A 19163-nucleotide genomic window follows, 5' to 3' on the forward strand; every position below is an offset into this window, starting at 1 on the left:
AAAATGGGAGCAGGCTGAATGAGTGTGAGTGCAGAGGCGAGAGTGACACATTCACAGCCAGTCGACACTTTGTGAGAGGGGCTCCGTCTCTGCGCTGTTGGCTCTCGCTTTCTGGCCCTCCTCTCTCTTGGCCTGCTTTCGCCTCCTCTGTTTGGTTTTCTGACTGTGAAACTAAAGCCAGGGCCAATGTGTTACTTACAGGGGATGAAAGGTGGAAGGGGCACAGGAGAAGGGAAGTTTGGCAAAGATGTAGATGTGGATTTATGGAGAGATCTGGGGAGTCCATAAAGTTCTAAACTGACCTTTGTTGTTAATGTTGCTCCCTCATATAAAAACATCTATAGTTTTGTTTAGTTCATGCATATTTCATTAATCTTGCATATGGATTTTCTCCTCAACAGCTCGAAACGCTCTTTTTCACTTTGTAATATCACAAGGTGATGCCCCCATTCTCCAAGTGCTCAAGTATGGTTTTAAATTCATATAACCTTTCCTATTTAAGTGAATTGCCTTCACTGCAAAGCAAGCCTTTGAGTGTTCATAAATTAGTGAATCATCTGTGCCTGTTTTCAACACATACATATTCTTTAGCTATTAAAAATGAGAATAAGATAAGACAAGATGATACTTTATTGATCTCACAGATGGAGAATACTCAGGTTTTGAGTCAATGCTTGATGAAAGCACATTTAATCAGGCTGCTGGTAAATATCAATGAGTGGAGTTTCAAAGATGAACAAGACAAATTTTAACATCACATTAGTTTTTATTTCACTAAAGTTTTTTTCACATTTTAAAACACTTTCTTATATTTTTTCCTATGTACAAATTTACATTATAAACATTTACAAAATGAAAAGTCCAATGTAATCGTTTTCAGGAAAGTCCCTTCAACTCTTTGTGCAAGTCAGATCACATTTATCAGTCTCTGTACCATGATAATGACGACACAACAGTTATGAGGAGAAACCATAATTACGGATGAATCTCAGCTCCCAAAGTTGCGTGTTGGTTGTGGCATAACCCGGATACAAAAGTGACTTGAACACTATGCTCTGTAGATTATTCACAATGAATTTGAGAGCCGATTGCTACACGACGACTATGACAACAGCTACCACTTAAGATGACATTAACAATAATACAAAGGACAATGACAAATACAGTGCATGGGGCTACGTGTACCAGTGATGACTTTGTCCAAACAGGTTTTTTTTTTCATCAAAAACATGTGCGTTCTATGGTCCATTATGAGAGTCCTCATATTGTAAAAGAAAAAAAAAAACATCTTCAAGGTTTTCTTCTTTGGAATGATCTACATTCCACATTCGCACGCCCACACTCTGACACACACTTCATTCATGTAAAAAATCTGTATAAAAAATGTCTCTTCATAGTCCCAATGACCAGCAATGGGTTTAAATAGTCTTTGATAAAGTCCTCCTTTCTTATTGTAGCCATAACGCTAATGCGACGGGCATCAATGTGAAGAATATTGACAAGGAGACCAAGTGTGTTCCCGAGCTGCCAATGCTCCTCTGGACATTGGGCTCCATCACATGAGGGTCATCTAAACAAGAAAAACAAAAGAAAGGGAGACATTGAGTAACAGCATAACAAACAACACACTTTCCACCGAGCTTATATTGATTGTATGTATAAGTGATTTGTATGGGGTCCTCACCTGCTGGGAGCCTGTTTGAAGGGTTGTGCACTCCTCCATTTGCTTGGAAGTTAATCTTTCCCGTATCAAAGGTGTTGCCAGTCTCCTCTGCTTTAGATTTGTCCATGTGTGTCTTCCCTTTATTCCCGACGACATCCACCTGAAGCCTCAGACACTCCTGGCCGTGGTGATGCATCGGCTTTGCTGCAGATAAACAAAAAACAATGACATTTTAGTGCTTTAGATCTCAAAATGTCACCTGCACTGATAACATTTTTGTTTGCATTTTTACGCTTGGGTCTTGTGCAGCCAGTGCAAAGGTTTGGTCTATGTTATATCTAGAATGTGATGTTAGATGGAGGAAAGAGGCCAGTGTTACTTGATGTGAAAATGAAGTTGTTTTGAAAGAAAAGGAAGTCTGCAAATGTCAAACCTTGCCATTGTTGTTTGTTTGGAATAAGCTCCGCAAACTTGCCATATTAAACTTTCAGCTTTTCAACTGACAACAAAAGTGCCAATGTGAGTGAGCAATCCTACCATTTTCTCATACCACTGTGAGAAAATAACTTTGTTTCATGTGGACAAAGATGCCAAACATCTGCACAATGAGAGGCAAACTCCACCACAGAATTCTAGCCTTCCCTCCATCTTAACATCCATTGATAGGCTCTCTATGTTTGAGAACACAATAAACAATAAATACTCACAGATATAGTAGTAGCTCTCTCCCTGTCGGAACTCCTTGCCCAGCGTGAAGGGGGTGAAGCGCTGGAACTTTTCGGAGAACTTTTCCGGGGCGTGTGGGGCGAAGGGGCGCGAGCACTCCCAGCGCAGCTGGTCGAAAGAGTGGGGCTTGCACACGTCGTAGTCCTCCTTCTCCACCATGTAGAGCACATATCGTTCGGCGGCGTGGGACGGCACCTCTCCGTGCGCGTAGTGGGGGCAGATGATGTCCAGATAGTCATTGATGCGCACTTCCACCGTGTACTCGTCCCAGAGGAAGCTGCACAGAGACAGGAAGGAGGGGGAGGTTAGTCACACAATGTAGTGTAGTAGCGGTGGGAGAACAGAATAAGATGATACTGTAATTGTTTCGAAGACGCCTAAACCATTTGGCGTGGTTGGAAATAACTTGATACATGAGTTGTTTTGCCAAGACTGGACGTATCAGGCTCATGTACAAATGGATAAAGCTAACAATAAGACAATCACACACATTTCTGATGGATTGCGATTGTGGATATATTGTTGGATTATAGATTATCAGCATAATCCCCCAAAGCTGTGACATTTTCATTTTTTTCCACTTCAGCCCATCCCTTTTCACTATAGGCTGATCGGTGTAGTCCTGTAACAGGTAGACACACGCATTGACAGTTGAAGCCCGTGTCCTGATTGCATGCGAACACGTGAACTTGTTTTGTTTTGTTGTTTTCATCACAGTGACACATTTGGAAAGAGCCGGATCAGGACGAACTGGTAAATTCTGTTCACGTCGATCCAAGAACACACCTCATGTGTCGTAAAACGTCCATCATCCTACTCACTGCGCACACGCCTTTTTCTTTATCTGCCCTGCAGCCCAGTCTCCACAAATCATGTCAGAGCCTTTACCACAGTTTCACTATTTTTAACCGGGGTGTGCACGGCTCCTACAGCCAATTTACCTCCGTCTGTGTCTCCAACTGTGCCATCAAAGACAAACCTCGCAGACAGACAGAGAGAAGACACTTCACCCTTTTCATCTTTACCTTTCATTTTGTTTTATTGCCTTCTTTTAGTGTCTCCCTATTCTCCAAAGAACTTGGTGCCACAGTAAAAAAACTAAACAAAAAAAACACAAGAACATGGCTGGAACTTTGTGTGCCGAAAACTAGACAAGACGCTGGAGTTTGTATCAAAAGTGTCCAAATAAGGTGAAGGTATTTGCTGTCCTAACATTTGGTGTGATATCTCAGTGCAGGTTAGCGACGAGTGGAACGCTAGCCGACTTCCAGCCAAAGTGCCAGGAGGTGAAGATAGATTGATATATACGCACAACTCTTATTACACCCTTAGGAGCAACAGGGCCCTAATCCAGCAACTCAATCTGCGTTTTAACTGCTGTGGACGTGTGCGGGGGGTGAAAGTGACAAGAGCTCCGGTGCGTCTACAGTTGTTTACGTGTGGTTTTGTAGGGCATCAAAGTGCTTCGTAGCCCCCTGTTGTTGCTGTTGTGACTCCCATGGCTTGGGCGCAGACAAACTGGCTCCAAAACACAGGCGTCCCCTCTCTCCCCAGCCCCTCCTGTCCTCAGTAGTTACCGCTGCTAACCGACCTGTCAAAACACGCTTTGTGCTGCGACCCGCTTTGAGCCACTAACAGGCTGTTCACCACTTTTCAGAAAGTTCCTGTTAGTGTGTTCGCAGGTGCATGTGCGGAATGAATACTTTGGTAGAATCTTAATTAGGCAAAGATCCTATTCTCTAATCATGTTCATGTATGTTTTGTTAGTAATAGAAGTGCAAACACTTGAAGCAGCTTTTGTGGTGTTTCCTGAAGTACATTCGTGGTTGTATATAGGCTGCGGTTTCTTCTTTCTCCTGTCCTTGTTAGTGTCCTCACCGACCTCTGCATGAAAATAGGCTTGCTTGTCAAAAGGCACCAAAAGGGATGGATTCTGTTGCTAATTTCATTCATAGCTGATAGTCATCGCTTTTTGAGAAAACTCCTCTTTCATCCGGCCCTACCTTCCACCCACCTTCCTCCCCCTTTTTCAATGCTCTGGCTAATTAAAAGCTGTTAGGGGTCTGGGTCGAAGTGTTCTTGAAAAAAGAAAAAAACAGCGGAGAAGGAATGAATGGGGTGTAATTATACTCTTTCCCTCCCCAAAGAAAGAATGACCAGAGGCTACAGGGCCTCTTCCACCTCTCCTACCTTACCCCCTGTGGAGCTCTCACTAACCAACACTAGGAAATAGGGCCCTTGCTGAGTGCTCTTGAGTTCTGTGCCCATTAGCATTTAGCTTCATTTGTTTATCATTCAATTACTGTTATCTTTATGCGACCACAAATCCACATGGAGCATCTAATCAAAGCATGACTCTGTTTTGTCCTGCTCTAGCTTATATATGCTAGTTTCTGTGTCTGTCTTTCCCATTTGGTTTAGAGCTAGTCCTTTTCTGTAAAATAGACATTGAAACCTATTGTTGGATGCAGCCCATCGCCCTGGCAACGACTACTACTACTTTTTTTATACGTCTGATCCTGCTTTTTGGTACAGCTTGATTTGTCATCTTGCTACGCTCCCACCGATCCTTCAAAAGCTCACCATTTGAAGCCCTCTGTCCTCACCACTACTGGCCCCTAGCTGACAGTTCTCAACATAGTGAGAGTCGCACGGACATGATAGCTGTGTGTGAGCAAGCGCCAGGTGTTGAAGCGCTGTTCGCAAACCTACTTTAGGCTCTCCTTCTTCGCCGCAGCACAGGAGAGGGATTCTCTGAAGACCCTTATCGAGGGCGACTCCCGCCTCGGGCTCATAGGCACATCTGTTCATAGAGCCCTCGCGGAGCCTGCAGTGTGCGAGAGCCGCTGAGGTGTGCGCAAACATGTAGGGTTGAAGGTGGCTGTAGCACCTCTTCCGCTCTCAAAGAGGTCACTTCTCACTTGATAGCGAACCTGGCTTGTGTGCGTCAGCAGCCGAGCGAGGTATAAAGAAGGAGCGAGGGTGATGTTATGACAGGGGGTGAGTTTCCCAACACTTGGAGCTTTGAAGTCCAGCTATTGTCTAGCTATTGTCTTTGCAGCCTGTCTCCTCCTTTGCACAGTGTGTCCCCTCCAGGCCTGCAATAATAATTTATGTTGTGGGAGAGGCAGCCCCCCCAGTAGTTATTTAGGATTTACGCTTTAGGTTTGTTAGAAATGCAACAAATATCTGATGGAGTGGGTGCAATTTGAAATGAACGCAATAACTACCCAATGACTTGGGAAAGAACTAGCTTGCAGAATGTCTTTGAGTTACATGTTTTTATACGCAACTTCGTTTTACATTTTGTGGCTTTTGAAAGCAAAATAGTGTTTCCATATTGTTCTAACGGCATATCCAAGCACGAATTAGCTGACTCTCTTTTACAACAAGGACCTAGTTACGTGCATTTCCGCGCCAAAATGATCAATGGTCCTTGTCATAACCTCCCTTTTCACTTCTTCATTAGGCTGGCTGATGATGTACGACCTGGCGCCCTACACCGTCCAATTTGGAGCCGACCACTTGGGCCCCGTGTCGCTCCAGTTGTCCCCCGAGCTCTCCCCTCTTTCGACCCAGCCAACTGACTTCTACGACGGCCTCCTGCGCTCATCTCTACAGGGAGCTCCTCTCACCGCGAGCCGGGTCACGGGGGCCAACGTTCAGGGTCACGACTTCTCACACATGGGCCTGCCCGAGTCGGCGGCGCTGGGAGATTTTTTTGGCCCCCTCGCACACAGTAAACAGATGCAGGTAATAATACGCGGTAAGTGCACTAAGGCAGGCATGTTGCGGTTCGAATTCCCCACTACTCGAGTTGCACTTTTACTATTGGGAGGCGTATGTGCACTGAATACTCCATTCATTTGCTGCGGTATGGCAGATTCGCGCCTCTGTCCGCACACACTGAGGAGCTGTCAGGGTTATAATGGGTTTAGCTTGCTCAGCGGTGGGCTATTAAATTAGAGCCAGTCTAGTACACAATGAAACGTCTCTTTACATTAGCTCCCGGTAAGTAATCCTCTATTTCTAATGTAGGCTTGGTCGAAAAGGTCCTATATTACGGGTGGTAGATGCATTTCATTCCTAGTTAAGGCTGCAAAACACTTTTAATGGTTGCAATAAGCCAATCATAAAGACTGAAATGATATATGTAATTTCCTTTGCAAGCAATGAAATATCTCGTCTTCATCAACCCTGTCGATGTTGTGATTCTGGTATTTTTTGGGGGGAATTCATGTTACTGGAAATGTTTATTATTCCTATTTTTTGTGTAGAGCTGTTGGGACTTTGTTGTAATCCACTCAGCGCTATGTTTAATCAGATGTAGGATCGCTCTACAGCACACTGTTAGCGCACAAGCGTCTAACATAAGGACAAGTGTTTCTTAATTGCCCGCATTTCCATTTTTGCCGTTGCTAAACTCTCCTCCCTCAATCCATCACTGTCCACTCTCTCCACCCTTCGTCTGCCTCTTCTTTTATCCGGACCAAATGATCCCTTCCCCCCCTCGTCCCTCCACTCCATTCTGCGCTGTCTCCTAAGTTGGACATAATATACCAGAGCGCTTCATCCAGGCTAATTTCCCCACACAAAATCCCTATTCTCCACTGGGTCACCCTTCACCCCGGCCTCCAATCCGCCTCCTCCCCAAATCTTTTCTCACACCGGGCCTTTTCTTCAGCCTTCCTCCATTATAGCGCCATGAATAGGAAAAGGCCAAATGGTATCATGCTTGGCTAATATGTTCTGCTTGGTTCAGCCAGGAGCTAGACCATATTATTCGCTGCGACTGAAAACAAGTTTGGTCAATTCCAACTTCTCTTATCTGAAAATAAATGTTATGTTGTTTTTTTTCCCCTTTAGGAGGCAGTAGTGTGCCGCTAGAGGACGCTGAGGTATGCTCGAAATGCCATGAATGAACTTGGCCTGCTTGCCCACACATAGTACTACGACTATGGGCAATGTTGTTGTGAAGAAATGCTATCTGGAGGTTGGCGGAAAACAGCTAGTGCAAAACAGTGGAAGGTTTGTGAGAAAAAAAAGGTAGGAGGAAGTCTGGAGGAAAGATAAGGCGTACAGAGGAAGAGCAGAGACTGGATCGAGCAAGGATGTCTCTAAAGTTGCTTTTTAGAACATGTTTGAAGAGGTCTTTGCAATTTGCTTATGACCACCACCTGTCAAACAATCTCTCATATTCATATTGCGCAAACAGATGCAGGTTACATCATCATAAATAAATTGAATTGTGTCTATGGGTCAGATGGACAGATTACATACCCTCAGTAATCTATGTTCGAATGTGGCGACAGATTAAAAGTGTGGGCAAGCAGACGGGACTTGGTCTGGCCTGTGCTGGAGTTGTATTTGGAGAGGGGGGGGGAGACGACAACTCTAACTCTGGCTATCTAAACTTTAGCTCCGGGCCGGACTGTCGTGTCGAGACAAGCATCGCCTACTTTAATAACACCAGACGAGACCGCACTAGGCCCAGACGCTGATAAACAGAATATTACATTACAGCAAAGATATGAGGATCAGGGGAAATAAACAGTCTGGGTACGGAAGGATCGGCCGCAGCCAAATTACGAGATATCACAGAGATATAAAGTTAAGAATAGCAAGCCGGAGGAGATGTCAAGCAGAGGGTGATGAAAGATTGAGTGGCCCGGAGCCAAAAACCAGGAATAAATCCAGCTGTTTGACTCTGGGGTAGATGGGGTTTGGGACAGGCAGGTACAAGCAGCTGAGACACCAGTATAGTAACAGTAATAGGAATGCCCGGCTGTGGCTAATATTAACCCCCAAAGTCCTCTCTGTTGCCCCCCTGCGTGTAAAATCGTGAGTCACACTTCTAACACACACTGCCTGTACGGTAAAGCGTCCGGGCCACTCCCCGAATGAACCCTCTGACGTTGTGGAAAGCCGAGCACGTATTTTCAGTCCACAACCAAAATAAAACTCACTTCCCGCTACAACAAGTAACTCCCAGACGCAAGTTGAGACGTGTATTGTAAAACAACAACACACCTGGCTTGGCAATACACGCCTATCCACCTGTTATGCATACAGTCTGTATTAGATTTAGGGATTAAGCCATTACATATTCAAAGGAGTACATTGGGCAAAGAGACAGGGACCCATACTCTCCGCTGGATTGCATGAATAGACAGGCTGCAGCCATCTGGTCACTGCCTTGTATGTAAGACAAATCACTGCAGCTCACAATCACGCGGCGGATCAATTAGCATCTATTATACATGGCCAGCTGCTGTCATTGCCCAGACGTGATGTATCTCATGTAACAGTGATGGGTGGCTAACTGCAGCTCGGGGGATTGGAGCTGGAAGAGATCAGATTAGAAAGTATAGACAAGAATGTGTAGGTCAAGACACAATGGCCTGTCTGTGGCCCTTTGCTGTCATGATCCCACCCGGACACATATTACCACAATGAGAAGCTTATAGAGTTCGCCATAAAGCCACATCAGAGCGCATATGATACTCTCTGTTAATGGCTCTGTCTATGGCTATATTTAGTTGAAAAAGGATTATGTTTTTTTTTTTTCTTTTACTGGTTATGCAATTCCCATTTGTACCAGAGTAGTCAAGGGATGGGATTAGGGGCAACAGCAGACATTTGACTTTGGGTCTCTATTTTGACGGGCCCAGAAGTCAGACAGTGGCATCGGTCTCGGGACACCTGGTTCCGCCCCCTCCGTTTACGTGACTCAGGTGTAACTCAGGTGTTTCAAGACCCCGGTACCGATGATGACTCACGCGCGGACTATCCCGTGACACTGTCGCCCCGCTTGACAACGAGACTGACGGCTCACGCTGCGTGATCCAATTAAGTCAATTGTCCTCGCTGCGTAACGGCCCGTTTTAGTCCGCACCATTGTCATTGTTAAAAGGGCAATTAGAGACCGCTATGTAATCAAGACCTTGTATCTTGAGCCCTCGTTTCGCTTTATCCATCTCCTCTGTGGGCAGGAGAAAGCAGAAGAGGCTGATTTGGTTACAGCGTTACAGTATGTGCAATAATACAGTGCTGCATCTCACGCCATAAAAGCTCAATAAATCGCAACAAAGACATCGCACGTCTGTCAAGCCCTATCGATCCCCAAAGAGTGGTCTAGGTATTGCGTTACATGCCCAACCCCTGAACACAATAATCAGCAATATGTGACTCCCTTTGTGGAGTGCAGCACCAACATTACGCACCGACCTCTTTCATTAAGACGCAAACTGCAGTAAAAATGCTCTGGAGTAACATTGGCTTTAAGTGTATAATGTAAACTAATAATAAAGTAACATCCACTTCCCGCATGTCAGTCTATTTTAGAGTACTATGGCTGTGTTAAATATATCCAGTGACAAACTGTGCGCCTGGCATCAACTTATTTCGCTTTTACGCACAGCCTGTGACAATCCACGAGTGTAGGTGACACAGCGCAGTCTAACATTAACTTGACAACTCCGGTGTTGAATGGTCACATGGATTCACAACAATAGCTCACTTGTGGCTTCTCACAGGCAGATTTACACGGGAATACAAGCCTATAAAAATACGAGTACAGTCTTAAAAGTTACCTGCTATGGGGTAATAATGAACTACGTATAACGATAGGCTACAGGTTATCGTAGACACACATGCAGAGACAGATACTAACTTTGGGTTTGAGCTGTTCCAGTAGACGCTGTGCCTCTCCGCTCCTGCGAACCACACGCCGATGCTCAGAGTCAAAAACACGACCAAATCCATAGCTCCACTTCTCGTTCTCCACAATGACATGTTCATTCAGGGGGGAAAAAAAATAAAGACTGACTCTCAGTGAAAACTTAACACAACTCGTGTTCTCCTGTCCTCGTAGTAAATAAGTTGTCTTGCTTTCTGTTGCAATTCGCCTCTGCCTTGTCGGAGCGCGTCCCGTGTGTTTTGTTGAGCCGCCGCACCGCCCACTCACTGCCAGCAGGCCAATCAAACCCGGGAGCGCTCGAGTCCCCGCCCACTGCCGTAGCCAAAGCCGCGCCACCAACTACTCGCGCTTTTAGAGCCTCTGACAGTGAAAAAAACAGCCTCCCATGAGCTGAAACAATATAAAGACCTGCGATAAGGCAATATCAATCAAATAAGTGTATAAGAGAGATAAGATAAGTCATTATTCATGGCAAGAAGAGGTAAAAATAACACACCGGGAATGTTGTTTTTTCCTCTCAGCTGAAATGTAGCAATGTCTTAAAAACGCACACTTTAACCACAGGCAAAATTGAATTGAAAACCCACATAAACACAGCTTAAATTACAACTGGAGTGTCCTACTATAGTTTTTTTTGCAACAAACTGTGTTGACTTTAAGGTTCTGATTTCTTCATACTGGTCATGTATTGTACTAGGCCTTATTTATGGTCAACCACATTGTGTTGACTTGAGCTCCGTGCCTATAGTTGTCCACCATATTCAATGCACTAATGCAGCCAAGAACGCTTAGGATATTTTTTGTGCATTTTTGGGGTCTGGTTCTTTGTCGACGACATGTTTCAACTCAAGGTGCCTGTTTTAGTCCAGGCTTGCTTGTCCTACTGATTAGCTTTGTCAAAGGGTAAAGAATTATGGCTGTCTTATCAGTGGGAGTCATCTCTTGGTCTCCGTACTGTCGCGTCCAAAGACAAGTAAGAGCAGCAGCCAGGCTCATGCGCAAGACGGCCTGAGTGAACCGCAGAGTGCACGGTGGCTGAGAGGATTGGTGTTATGGACCAAGCCGCAGGATAGACATGCTTCTCTTTTGGCTTCTTTGGTGATGCATTTTGGAGGGCAAGAGGTGGATTCACAGAGGTTCCAGGCTGAGGTCTATGTTGGGCAAACTAGCACACATGCGTAGTTTTCTGGCAGGGACTATCCTACTCAGTACTGACCAGTTTGAGTTCAGTTTGTCGATGCCTTTACTATTGTGCTATGCGATCAACGACGCCAGATTACTTTATATATTTCCCCTCTTTTTGGGGTTTTCCACATCAGATTTCAAAAGTAAAACATCTGCTTTCCTCTTGTGCTGTGATTTACACATTTATTTGGTACAGCAATTGACCTCTCAAAGCAACCATCCAATTTTTCTGGTTTTTAAGACCACTACAAAGACGGCACCACAAGAATCCGCTGACTTGTTGTAATCCTAGTGTCCTAGTATTGGATTTTTTTTATACAATTGCAATTAGATATGCAGTTGTTTTAGTATTTTTACTTTTTTTGTCTCTACTGTGTTTAGATTAAATGGTGGATTGTTTGTTTTGTTTAAGTGTCCAAACAGAACTTCCCTGTGAATCACCAGGAGCAGACTCGGGCAACAGGGCAGCCCCGCACAGTAGGAGGTGCAGTCCTTCTGTGCCGGGCGACTTCCGAGGTTCAAACATGGGATCTCCTCATGATGCATCCCTCAAACACATCACCCCACCAGACACAAAGACCAATTTAGCATTTCACAACCCACACGTCCGTCTCCTCCTCTGCGCCTGTGGCAGAGTCAGATGGCTGCGATCTCCCGTTGCACACACGCAGACATGTCGAGAATGTGTCTTCTACTGTACGCTCTGCATGTGCACAAACAAGCGAGCAAATATGAATGTGACAAGTGTTTGGTGTCAGCAGAAACGGCGCGACAAGAAAATGCAAGACTTTGGGCTTTTCAGTGACAGATGAACAGGGTAAACTGGACAGTGAGGCACGGCATGGGATTCAGCTATGTGGAGCGTTTTGAAAGGAGAAGTCAGAAACATTTGGACTTGGCCCGACAGATTGAGTCAAAGGAAGTCGTGGGAAGTCCTGAGAGCAGCACAAATACAGAACACACTTGTTTATTCCTCCGTCTCCAGGTGTTAGTGTATCTGTTGCTACATGCAAAAACTTAGTTACATAACTTGTGTCATCAACAAAGAAAACATTTTTGTTGTTATAATTATACCCGAGTGGTAAAGAAGTGAGCAGCTAAGGTAATTCAATCTTTTTGCACAACACTTTTAGGATATGGCAGTGAATATGTTTTGAGCTTTGTGTTATTTAAGTCTGAATACATTATATGTTTTGTCATTAACTGCATCCATGTAAAAGTATTCCTTCTACAACTCAAAGCCTTGAGGCCTTTCTACTCCTGAAGTAAACCATTGGAAGCACGTTAGGTCAAAGGGGGTGGTATGTACGAATGCCTTGAGTACCGTAGATATAAAATTCATTTACTCTGTTCAATGTTCAGCATTGAATTTTTCTCCTCACATAGATGATCCCTAGGTCAAGGCTAGTCATAGATTTCTAAAGCATACACATAGAATTTTGTTGAGGCAGGCCTTAATAGAAATTCTTCACAAGAAACTTTGAAGGGTTACTTCACTGAAAGAGGTTTTGTCCAACAGATTTGGCTCAAAATACTACAAAGTTTATTGAATTGACGTTGCTGAGTCAATGTTCCATAGAAGAAACCTAGTAGTTTTGTTAATGTATCTGTAAAGTATTTTCATCTGATTTTTTCTTTCAGATTTTTGTTGCATTACCTTTTGTCATTCCCTGCAGCCTTTATATCATCTGCAGATGCTCTGTTTGTGTTGCTTCCCTATTGCACATCTTTGAAGATGACCTTTTGTTGACACTGGAAAAAGAGGGTCATGTGGAAACCAGCATTATGATACACCGGGCACGGAATGAAGCGGCTTGAATGGACTAAATCACCATAATATGCTCCACATCAACTCAAGATAATCATAGGCCGCATTTCAGATAGTCTCCCTTTGTTCAGCTAACCTCTGTCATTAAGACTGGCTTTAGGCTTGTTAACACTTGGCATTGTTTTGTGCGCACATGGGCAGCTTGTCACCCTCCTGGCCTCTGTCCCTTTACTGACTGTGTTTCTCTTGCCCCCCCCCCCCACCCCCCCGGCTCATAGCAGCACACTCCGACAAGCTGCTCCTTCTCTCAAACCACAAAGGCAACTCTATTCAGCCTCCCCATTCATCTGCATACAGGTGGTCCCGGGTAGGCACACTTCTGTTAACCAGTGCACCATGTGTCTGGATTTAGCCACAGCGGGGGGGACACTACTCACGTATGCAATGACTACGGCTCCTAATGGCAATGTTTTTACCGAGAGCATCCATTGGAAAGCCACCTATAGTGCAATAGCTGTTAGAATATTAAGTGTAACGCATAAGCGCAGAGGGATTGAAGTGCGGCACACACGTTGTACAAGTTGCACTGAGTGTGGACAGCGGGGGGTAAAAGAGTCCCCTTCCCCCTTTTACGAACAACAGCTTTCAGCTCGCACAGGAATCATTAACTTGGGCATCAGCAGGCACACTTCAGTCATCCGTTGTGTCCGGGCCGCCCTCTCTGTCTCACATGGGACTGCACGTACACAAAGGCCCTAGTGAAATATTTAACCACCGCACGGCTCTGCTCATCATTTGTTCTGCTGCCTCTCCGTGCGCCTCGATTGCCTCCTCTCTCGGCTCATCTGTTGTCTCTGCTGTCTCCCGGTTCCATTTCTTCTCCTTCATCTGTTCAGTTATTTCCACAGAGCCCTCCTCAGCCCGCGGCCATCGCACACACACATTACGTTACTATAAACTTCTCCGCCGTTCTCGTACTTTCGCTGCTGCCTTGATCCTTACCCCCCTGGTTCTTGTGTGATCCTGTTTAGTCTACAACCATTTTCACTTTTTTCTCATCTGCTTCAACTAGAAAGTACCTGCGGCTGTACATTTGCTGGAAGAGGATCCATTATCCTCCTCCTCTCTCCCTGTGCGTCTGCCTCTCCTCACACGCTGCTGGCCCCAGCCCTATATTCATTAACATGGTGCTAATGATCCCAGATGGACTGACATGTACTTTATGGGGGCGAAGTGTGAGTGGCTTCTTCCAAGGGTGTGTGTGGGCGGGATGTACTGTATGTGTGTATGGCTGCTGGCTACATGTGTACGTATTTGTGTGCACATGCAAAACGTGCATGACTCAATCTACATACAAAAAGGCAGCCTGTTTGGCCCCCAGACATTGATCGCTTGGCCCTGCTGACAGAGACACAGCCAACAATAGAATTATTTGCGCTGTGGATGAGAAATACAAATTGTTTGGCTGTGAATGTGGCTAAAACAATGGAGGATGACAATGCATTGATGGTTGAGCTGAAAATGCATTGGAAATAAAGGGCAAAGCGCCATTTACAGTAGTGCCTATACGCCCAAATGCATAATGGTTGGAACTCTCTACTCTAAATGAATAATTGGCAAAAATGTGTTCAAAAGGATCAATATCTTCCAGTCTCAAGGAGTCACAAGCTGGTGTTGTGTTTGTGTCAGTCCCAAACAGAATTGTAACATAAAGGACATCTGGCAACTTCAACATTAAAATGCCATCCATTATTGGCTTTCAGACATAACATAATGCAGCTTCAGAAAATAAGAGTAATGGACTGTCAGGTTAAAATGTAAAAAAAAAAGTGTAAATGTACCTACAGCCAAGAAAAAACCAAGGCACACTGTCCGTTATGAAACATTAAAAAGCCTTTATTATGACATGGCCTTCAATTAAAATATGCACCAACAAGTTTCAGCCAAAGTGGCCTTCATTAGGATGCAGAAACAAATGCAGAGGTATGAACAACCTTATATATAATGACAACCACAAACAAGTGCACATGAAAAATTCATTAAAAAAAGAATACACCAAAGACGTTAAGACAGCACATGTAAAATGATCGCCAACGTGAAGTAGCCCCAAAAGGAACATACGGCTACAAATGACCACATACACCACAAGAAAACAGGATGGAGGTGGGTGTGAGAGAATGTTTTTAAATCTGTAAGCACTTTATGTTACATGAAATGTATGAAAAGCGCTATATAAATAAAGGTTAATTGATTGATTGAACAGCATAAACATATAAGAGTCTTATAATTATGGTGTGAAGTTTATCTCATCATTCAATCCACAACATTCTGCAGCTCATTGTTTGCTTATTTGATCAAGACAGTGCATATTAATGAACTCTTGAGTAAACACGCCACTTGTATGGGCCAATTTCCATCTGTTGTCCTGGAGCACACTGACATAGCTCTTATGTCAGTGTCATGTCGCTCTTAAAGGGATATTTCAGGATTTTTGACATAGGGCCTCATTTCCTAGTTATCCAGAGTGTTGCTGATTTCTGGAGATATTTTTTTGTAATTCATGCAGTCCTTATATTTGAAGAGTTTCGGTATCAGCTAGCCTGCATTAAAAACAGTCTGACCCGCTCCACAGTGCACCTGAGGCAAATCACTTATAACGCCAGACTAACCATATAAACGTCTGTGTCGGTAGAATCATTTTAACCATTTTGCATTTAAAAGAACTTATATTTGAGCAGCATCAGCTTCGTGGTTGTATAAGCTACGCAGTGGCGGAGTGATCTGCTAGAAAATAGGTCCCTATATTCCCAAAAATATTCTATAATTGGCATGAACTGCATGAATTACAAAAAAAAAACCTCTCCAGAAATCAACAACACTCTGGATAACTAGGAAATAAGGCCCTATGTCAAAAATCCTGAAATATCCCTTTAATGCTCATTATAAGAAAAGGCTGTTTTTTAAGCTACAAAGTGAGACATGAGTGCCATTTCGGAACCAAATCGTTTTCTTTGGCCTGGACCTCTGTTGCCAAAATCGAGCTGCAACACTTGAAAATTCAAATTGTCACTTACATTATTCATGGCAAAGGTATTGAATAGCGCACTGTCCCTCAGTAATGATCCTGTGGCCGTCAGAGTGCAAGAAAACAAGCTCTAAAATCAAGTGGAAAGACACCATTACCACCACTTCCTTATGTTTCACTTACTCTGGCCTATGTATCTTCAGTTTCACCAATCAATATGTGAGTGTTTTGCAAAGTGACCCCTACATCCTCAGATATGCGGGGTATGCTAAACGCGTCTAATGATAGGACCAGCACTTAAGTGAAGCCAGCGCAGCTAAAGCCCGGTGCTGCTGCTGCTGCTAACCAAGTTTAGCCCGACTAGTGCGCGACACAAACACACAGCGCTTGAGTTACAGTGTTACAGATGCGGGAGCAAAGTGCACGTCTGTCCGTCATGGATACATTAGCATTTTTCACATGCATACACACTGCCTTTGACCTCCTCCAAATATAGTTTACTGCAGACCTACTACTCGCATACCAGTGCAGCAAGTGTCCAACAAAGTGTCTTCCTCGTGTACGTATTAAGGTACATGTACTCACTACTAGGGCTGGGTACTGTTACCGTTACGTTATTTTTTTCTATACCAGTACTACTTGTTTTTTGATACTGATACCTAACAATACTTTTTCTGATACGTATACTGAAATATTTGTCGTCTAGAACCAGACAAATTAAAGGGATATTTCAGGATTTTTGACATAGGGCCTCATTTCCTTGTTATCCAGAGTGTTGTTGCTTTCTGGAGATATGTTTTTTTTAAATTCATGTAGTCCTTATATTTGAAGAGTTTGTGGCGCTAGGCTAGTGCTAGGCTAGCGCATGTCTATGGTAACTAGTAGCCTGCATTAAAAACAGTCTGACCCAAGCACAGTGCATCACTTGTAACCCCAATTCAATAACGACTTGCATCACATGAGTTGTCGCATTTTGAGGGACTATTTTCTTGCAGATCACTCCACTTTTTAATGCAGGCTAATGCACAAGCCTAGCGCCACAGAACTCTTCAAATATAAGGACTGCACGAATAAAAAAGAACACTCTGGATAACTAGGAAATGAGGCCCTATGTCAAAAATGTGTGCAAGATCTGCAAATTTACAATATCGGGTTTATCTCTAATGTCAAGAAATGTGTGAGAAATAGGGCATAGTTGGGGGGAAATGGCGCAAACATTGGATTGGATTGCATCAGGCTAAATCAAGCTGAGAGTTTCTGTATAAGATATGCAGTTGCGTGTAGCCAACATCGTCAAAACAAAATAGGAGAGAATGGGGGGACAAGTAACTTAGAAGTATCTCAAAGTAGTGTAACTCAGCTACATTTTTGAAACAGTAATATGTAATACAAACACATTACCTTTTTAAAGCTGTAACTACTAATATAGAAACTTACACTGACTTTAGGTGTGCATCATTATTCTTAACTTTTTCAGATTTTGAAGTTATTTGTTGTGAGTTGATGGCAGGCCGCCTTCTTGCATTGTACAGCAAGTCCAGTAAATGTTTTTCTCTGGTAATGAGTAAATGAAACAAGTGGGCATTACTCACTTGTATAACCTTTTGTAGCAACTGTACTTATCAAACAGTACTTTTAGTCTGAGTTCAGTAATAATAGGTTTCTCTTTTCATCGTCAGTGAAACTAAGTGAGAAAACTTTGTGTTATTATTTTGAAATCAATTTTTATCGTGTATTCTTAGAAAATATCTGAATGTTCATGTTATTCTCAGGTTTGTCTGTCCTATTACATCATTGCTAAAACTTAAAATAGACTTTTATGCTTGAACAGGCTTTCACTTTGATGAGTTTGCTTATTTATGCTTGTGTTACATGGTAAGTAACATGGGTGGACTAGTATATTTGGACATTTAAAGAAGACTTGCATTACTTCTATCTTACCAAAAGATTGTAGCCTTTTCATTTTTTCCAACTTTCCACATTTTGTTTTGTTGGAAATACAATCTGTGCATTATTGTTTATTGCCACTCTGCCAGAGTACATAAACATAAATCAAACCCCCAAAATAGTTTCCTGCAGGGTTAGTGCTCGCATACCAGTGCAGCAAGTGTCCATCCGCAGACGCCCGGCAGATCAACACAACAGACCACTCGGACAGCAGCCCTCCTTCCTCCCGGCCTCGTCGTGCCACACTGTCTTACTGGACCTCCTGTTCAGTCTCTCTGTTCTTTCTTTGTGCACCATTGGCACGGAGACGCTGCATAATCGTGAGCTACATTAGCGAGAACATAGTGGCTCGCGCTCTCATGTCAAGTGCCGTCCTAGTTCTTGTCACCCGAAACATGCAATGCACACTTCTGTCTGTTTACGTTACTTTTCGATTTCTTCACAGATTAGCACATTAGAGCAGTGCGTGTAAGACAGGGCTACGGCAGCTGTTGGCTTTGCACAGAGATACTTTTGTTTGTAAAGCAATTAAAAGTAACCTAAAAAAATATCCAAGAAGTGCACAAGAACAATGGGGAACTGTCTTAATACCATAGAGTCTAAAATTAAGAACTGACTTATTGTGGCCTAGTTCTTTCTCTGTAACTGCACGTAAATGGCGGCTGGCTCCGGAAGTTCCTGGCTCCTATGGCCTTTCATTGAAACTTTCTTGCACGTCTTTAAGTCATTATTTTACACAGGCTTGTCATTCTGAACTCCACGTGTTTGTTTTAACTTGCACAACATTGTCCTAATTTTATTCTTTCACTATTCTTATTTTCTGGAGCTGGCTCCAAAAACCCAGCCAAATTGCTAGCATGAATGAGCTTCAACTAGCCCGCACTGAACGCTATGGGGGAAGTCCATTCTTAATTTTACAGCCTATGTTTAGTACGCAATAATTTCGTGGCAGGCTGTCAGGAGCTGTGAAGAGCCCATGTGTCTTCAGAGCTTGAGCCGATCAAGTCCGTCTAGGATTTTGCCTATTGTACATGTTTTGATTTGGAATAAAAAGTTATGTGTATTTTTAAGCCACACATAGGAAGACAATTCTGCTGTATGGTGAATGAACCAGTGAAATTAGCCTAGAGTAATTTAGAAAGACTACTGT

General features: G+C 43.6%; 1 protein-coding gene across 1 annotated transcript; it reads right to left on the reverse strand.

Annotated features, from left to right (window-relative positions):
- Positions 1-776: 776 nt before the first annotated feature.
- efna1b (ephrin-A1b) lies at positions 777-10289 on the reverse strand. Its single transcript, XM_079560945.1, has 4 exons — positions 10062-10289; positions 2371-2666; positions 1685-1867; positions 777-1570 (listed from the first exon to the last, which is right to left on the reverse strand). The coding sequence occupies exons 1-4, from the start codon at positions 10187-10189 to the stop codon at positions 1449-1451; spliced, it is 729 nt and encodes a 242-aa protein (XP_079417071.1). The 5' UTR covers positions 10190-10289; the 3' UTR covers positions 777-1448.
- Between the last annotated feature and the right edge of the window lie 8874 nt (positions 10290-19163).

The sequence above is a fragment of the Gobius niger genome, assembly GCF_951799975.1.
Source record: "Gobius niger genome assembly, chromosome: 8".
Taxonomy (NCBI): Eukaryota; Metazoa; Chordata; class Actinopteri; order Gobiiformes; family Gobiidae; genus Gobius; species Gobius niger.

Bases quoted from the DNA above. Each gene is read 5' to 3' on its own strand.
- efna1b (XM_079560945.1), bottom strand. From the start codon at position 10,189: ATGAACATGTCATTGTGGAGAACGAGAAGTGGAGCTATGGATTTGGTC. The intron at 1,868-2,370 runs GTGAGTATTTAT...GTTTATCTGCAG, and splicing joins AGAGAGCTACTACTATATCT to CAAAGCCGATGCATCACCAC. The intron at 1,571-1,684 runs GTGAGGACCCCA...TTTCTTGTTTAG, and splicing joins TTCAAACAGGCTCCCAGCAG to ATGACCCTCATGTGATGGAG.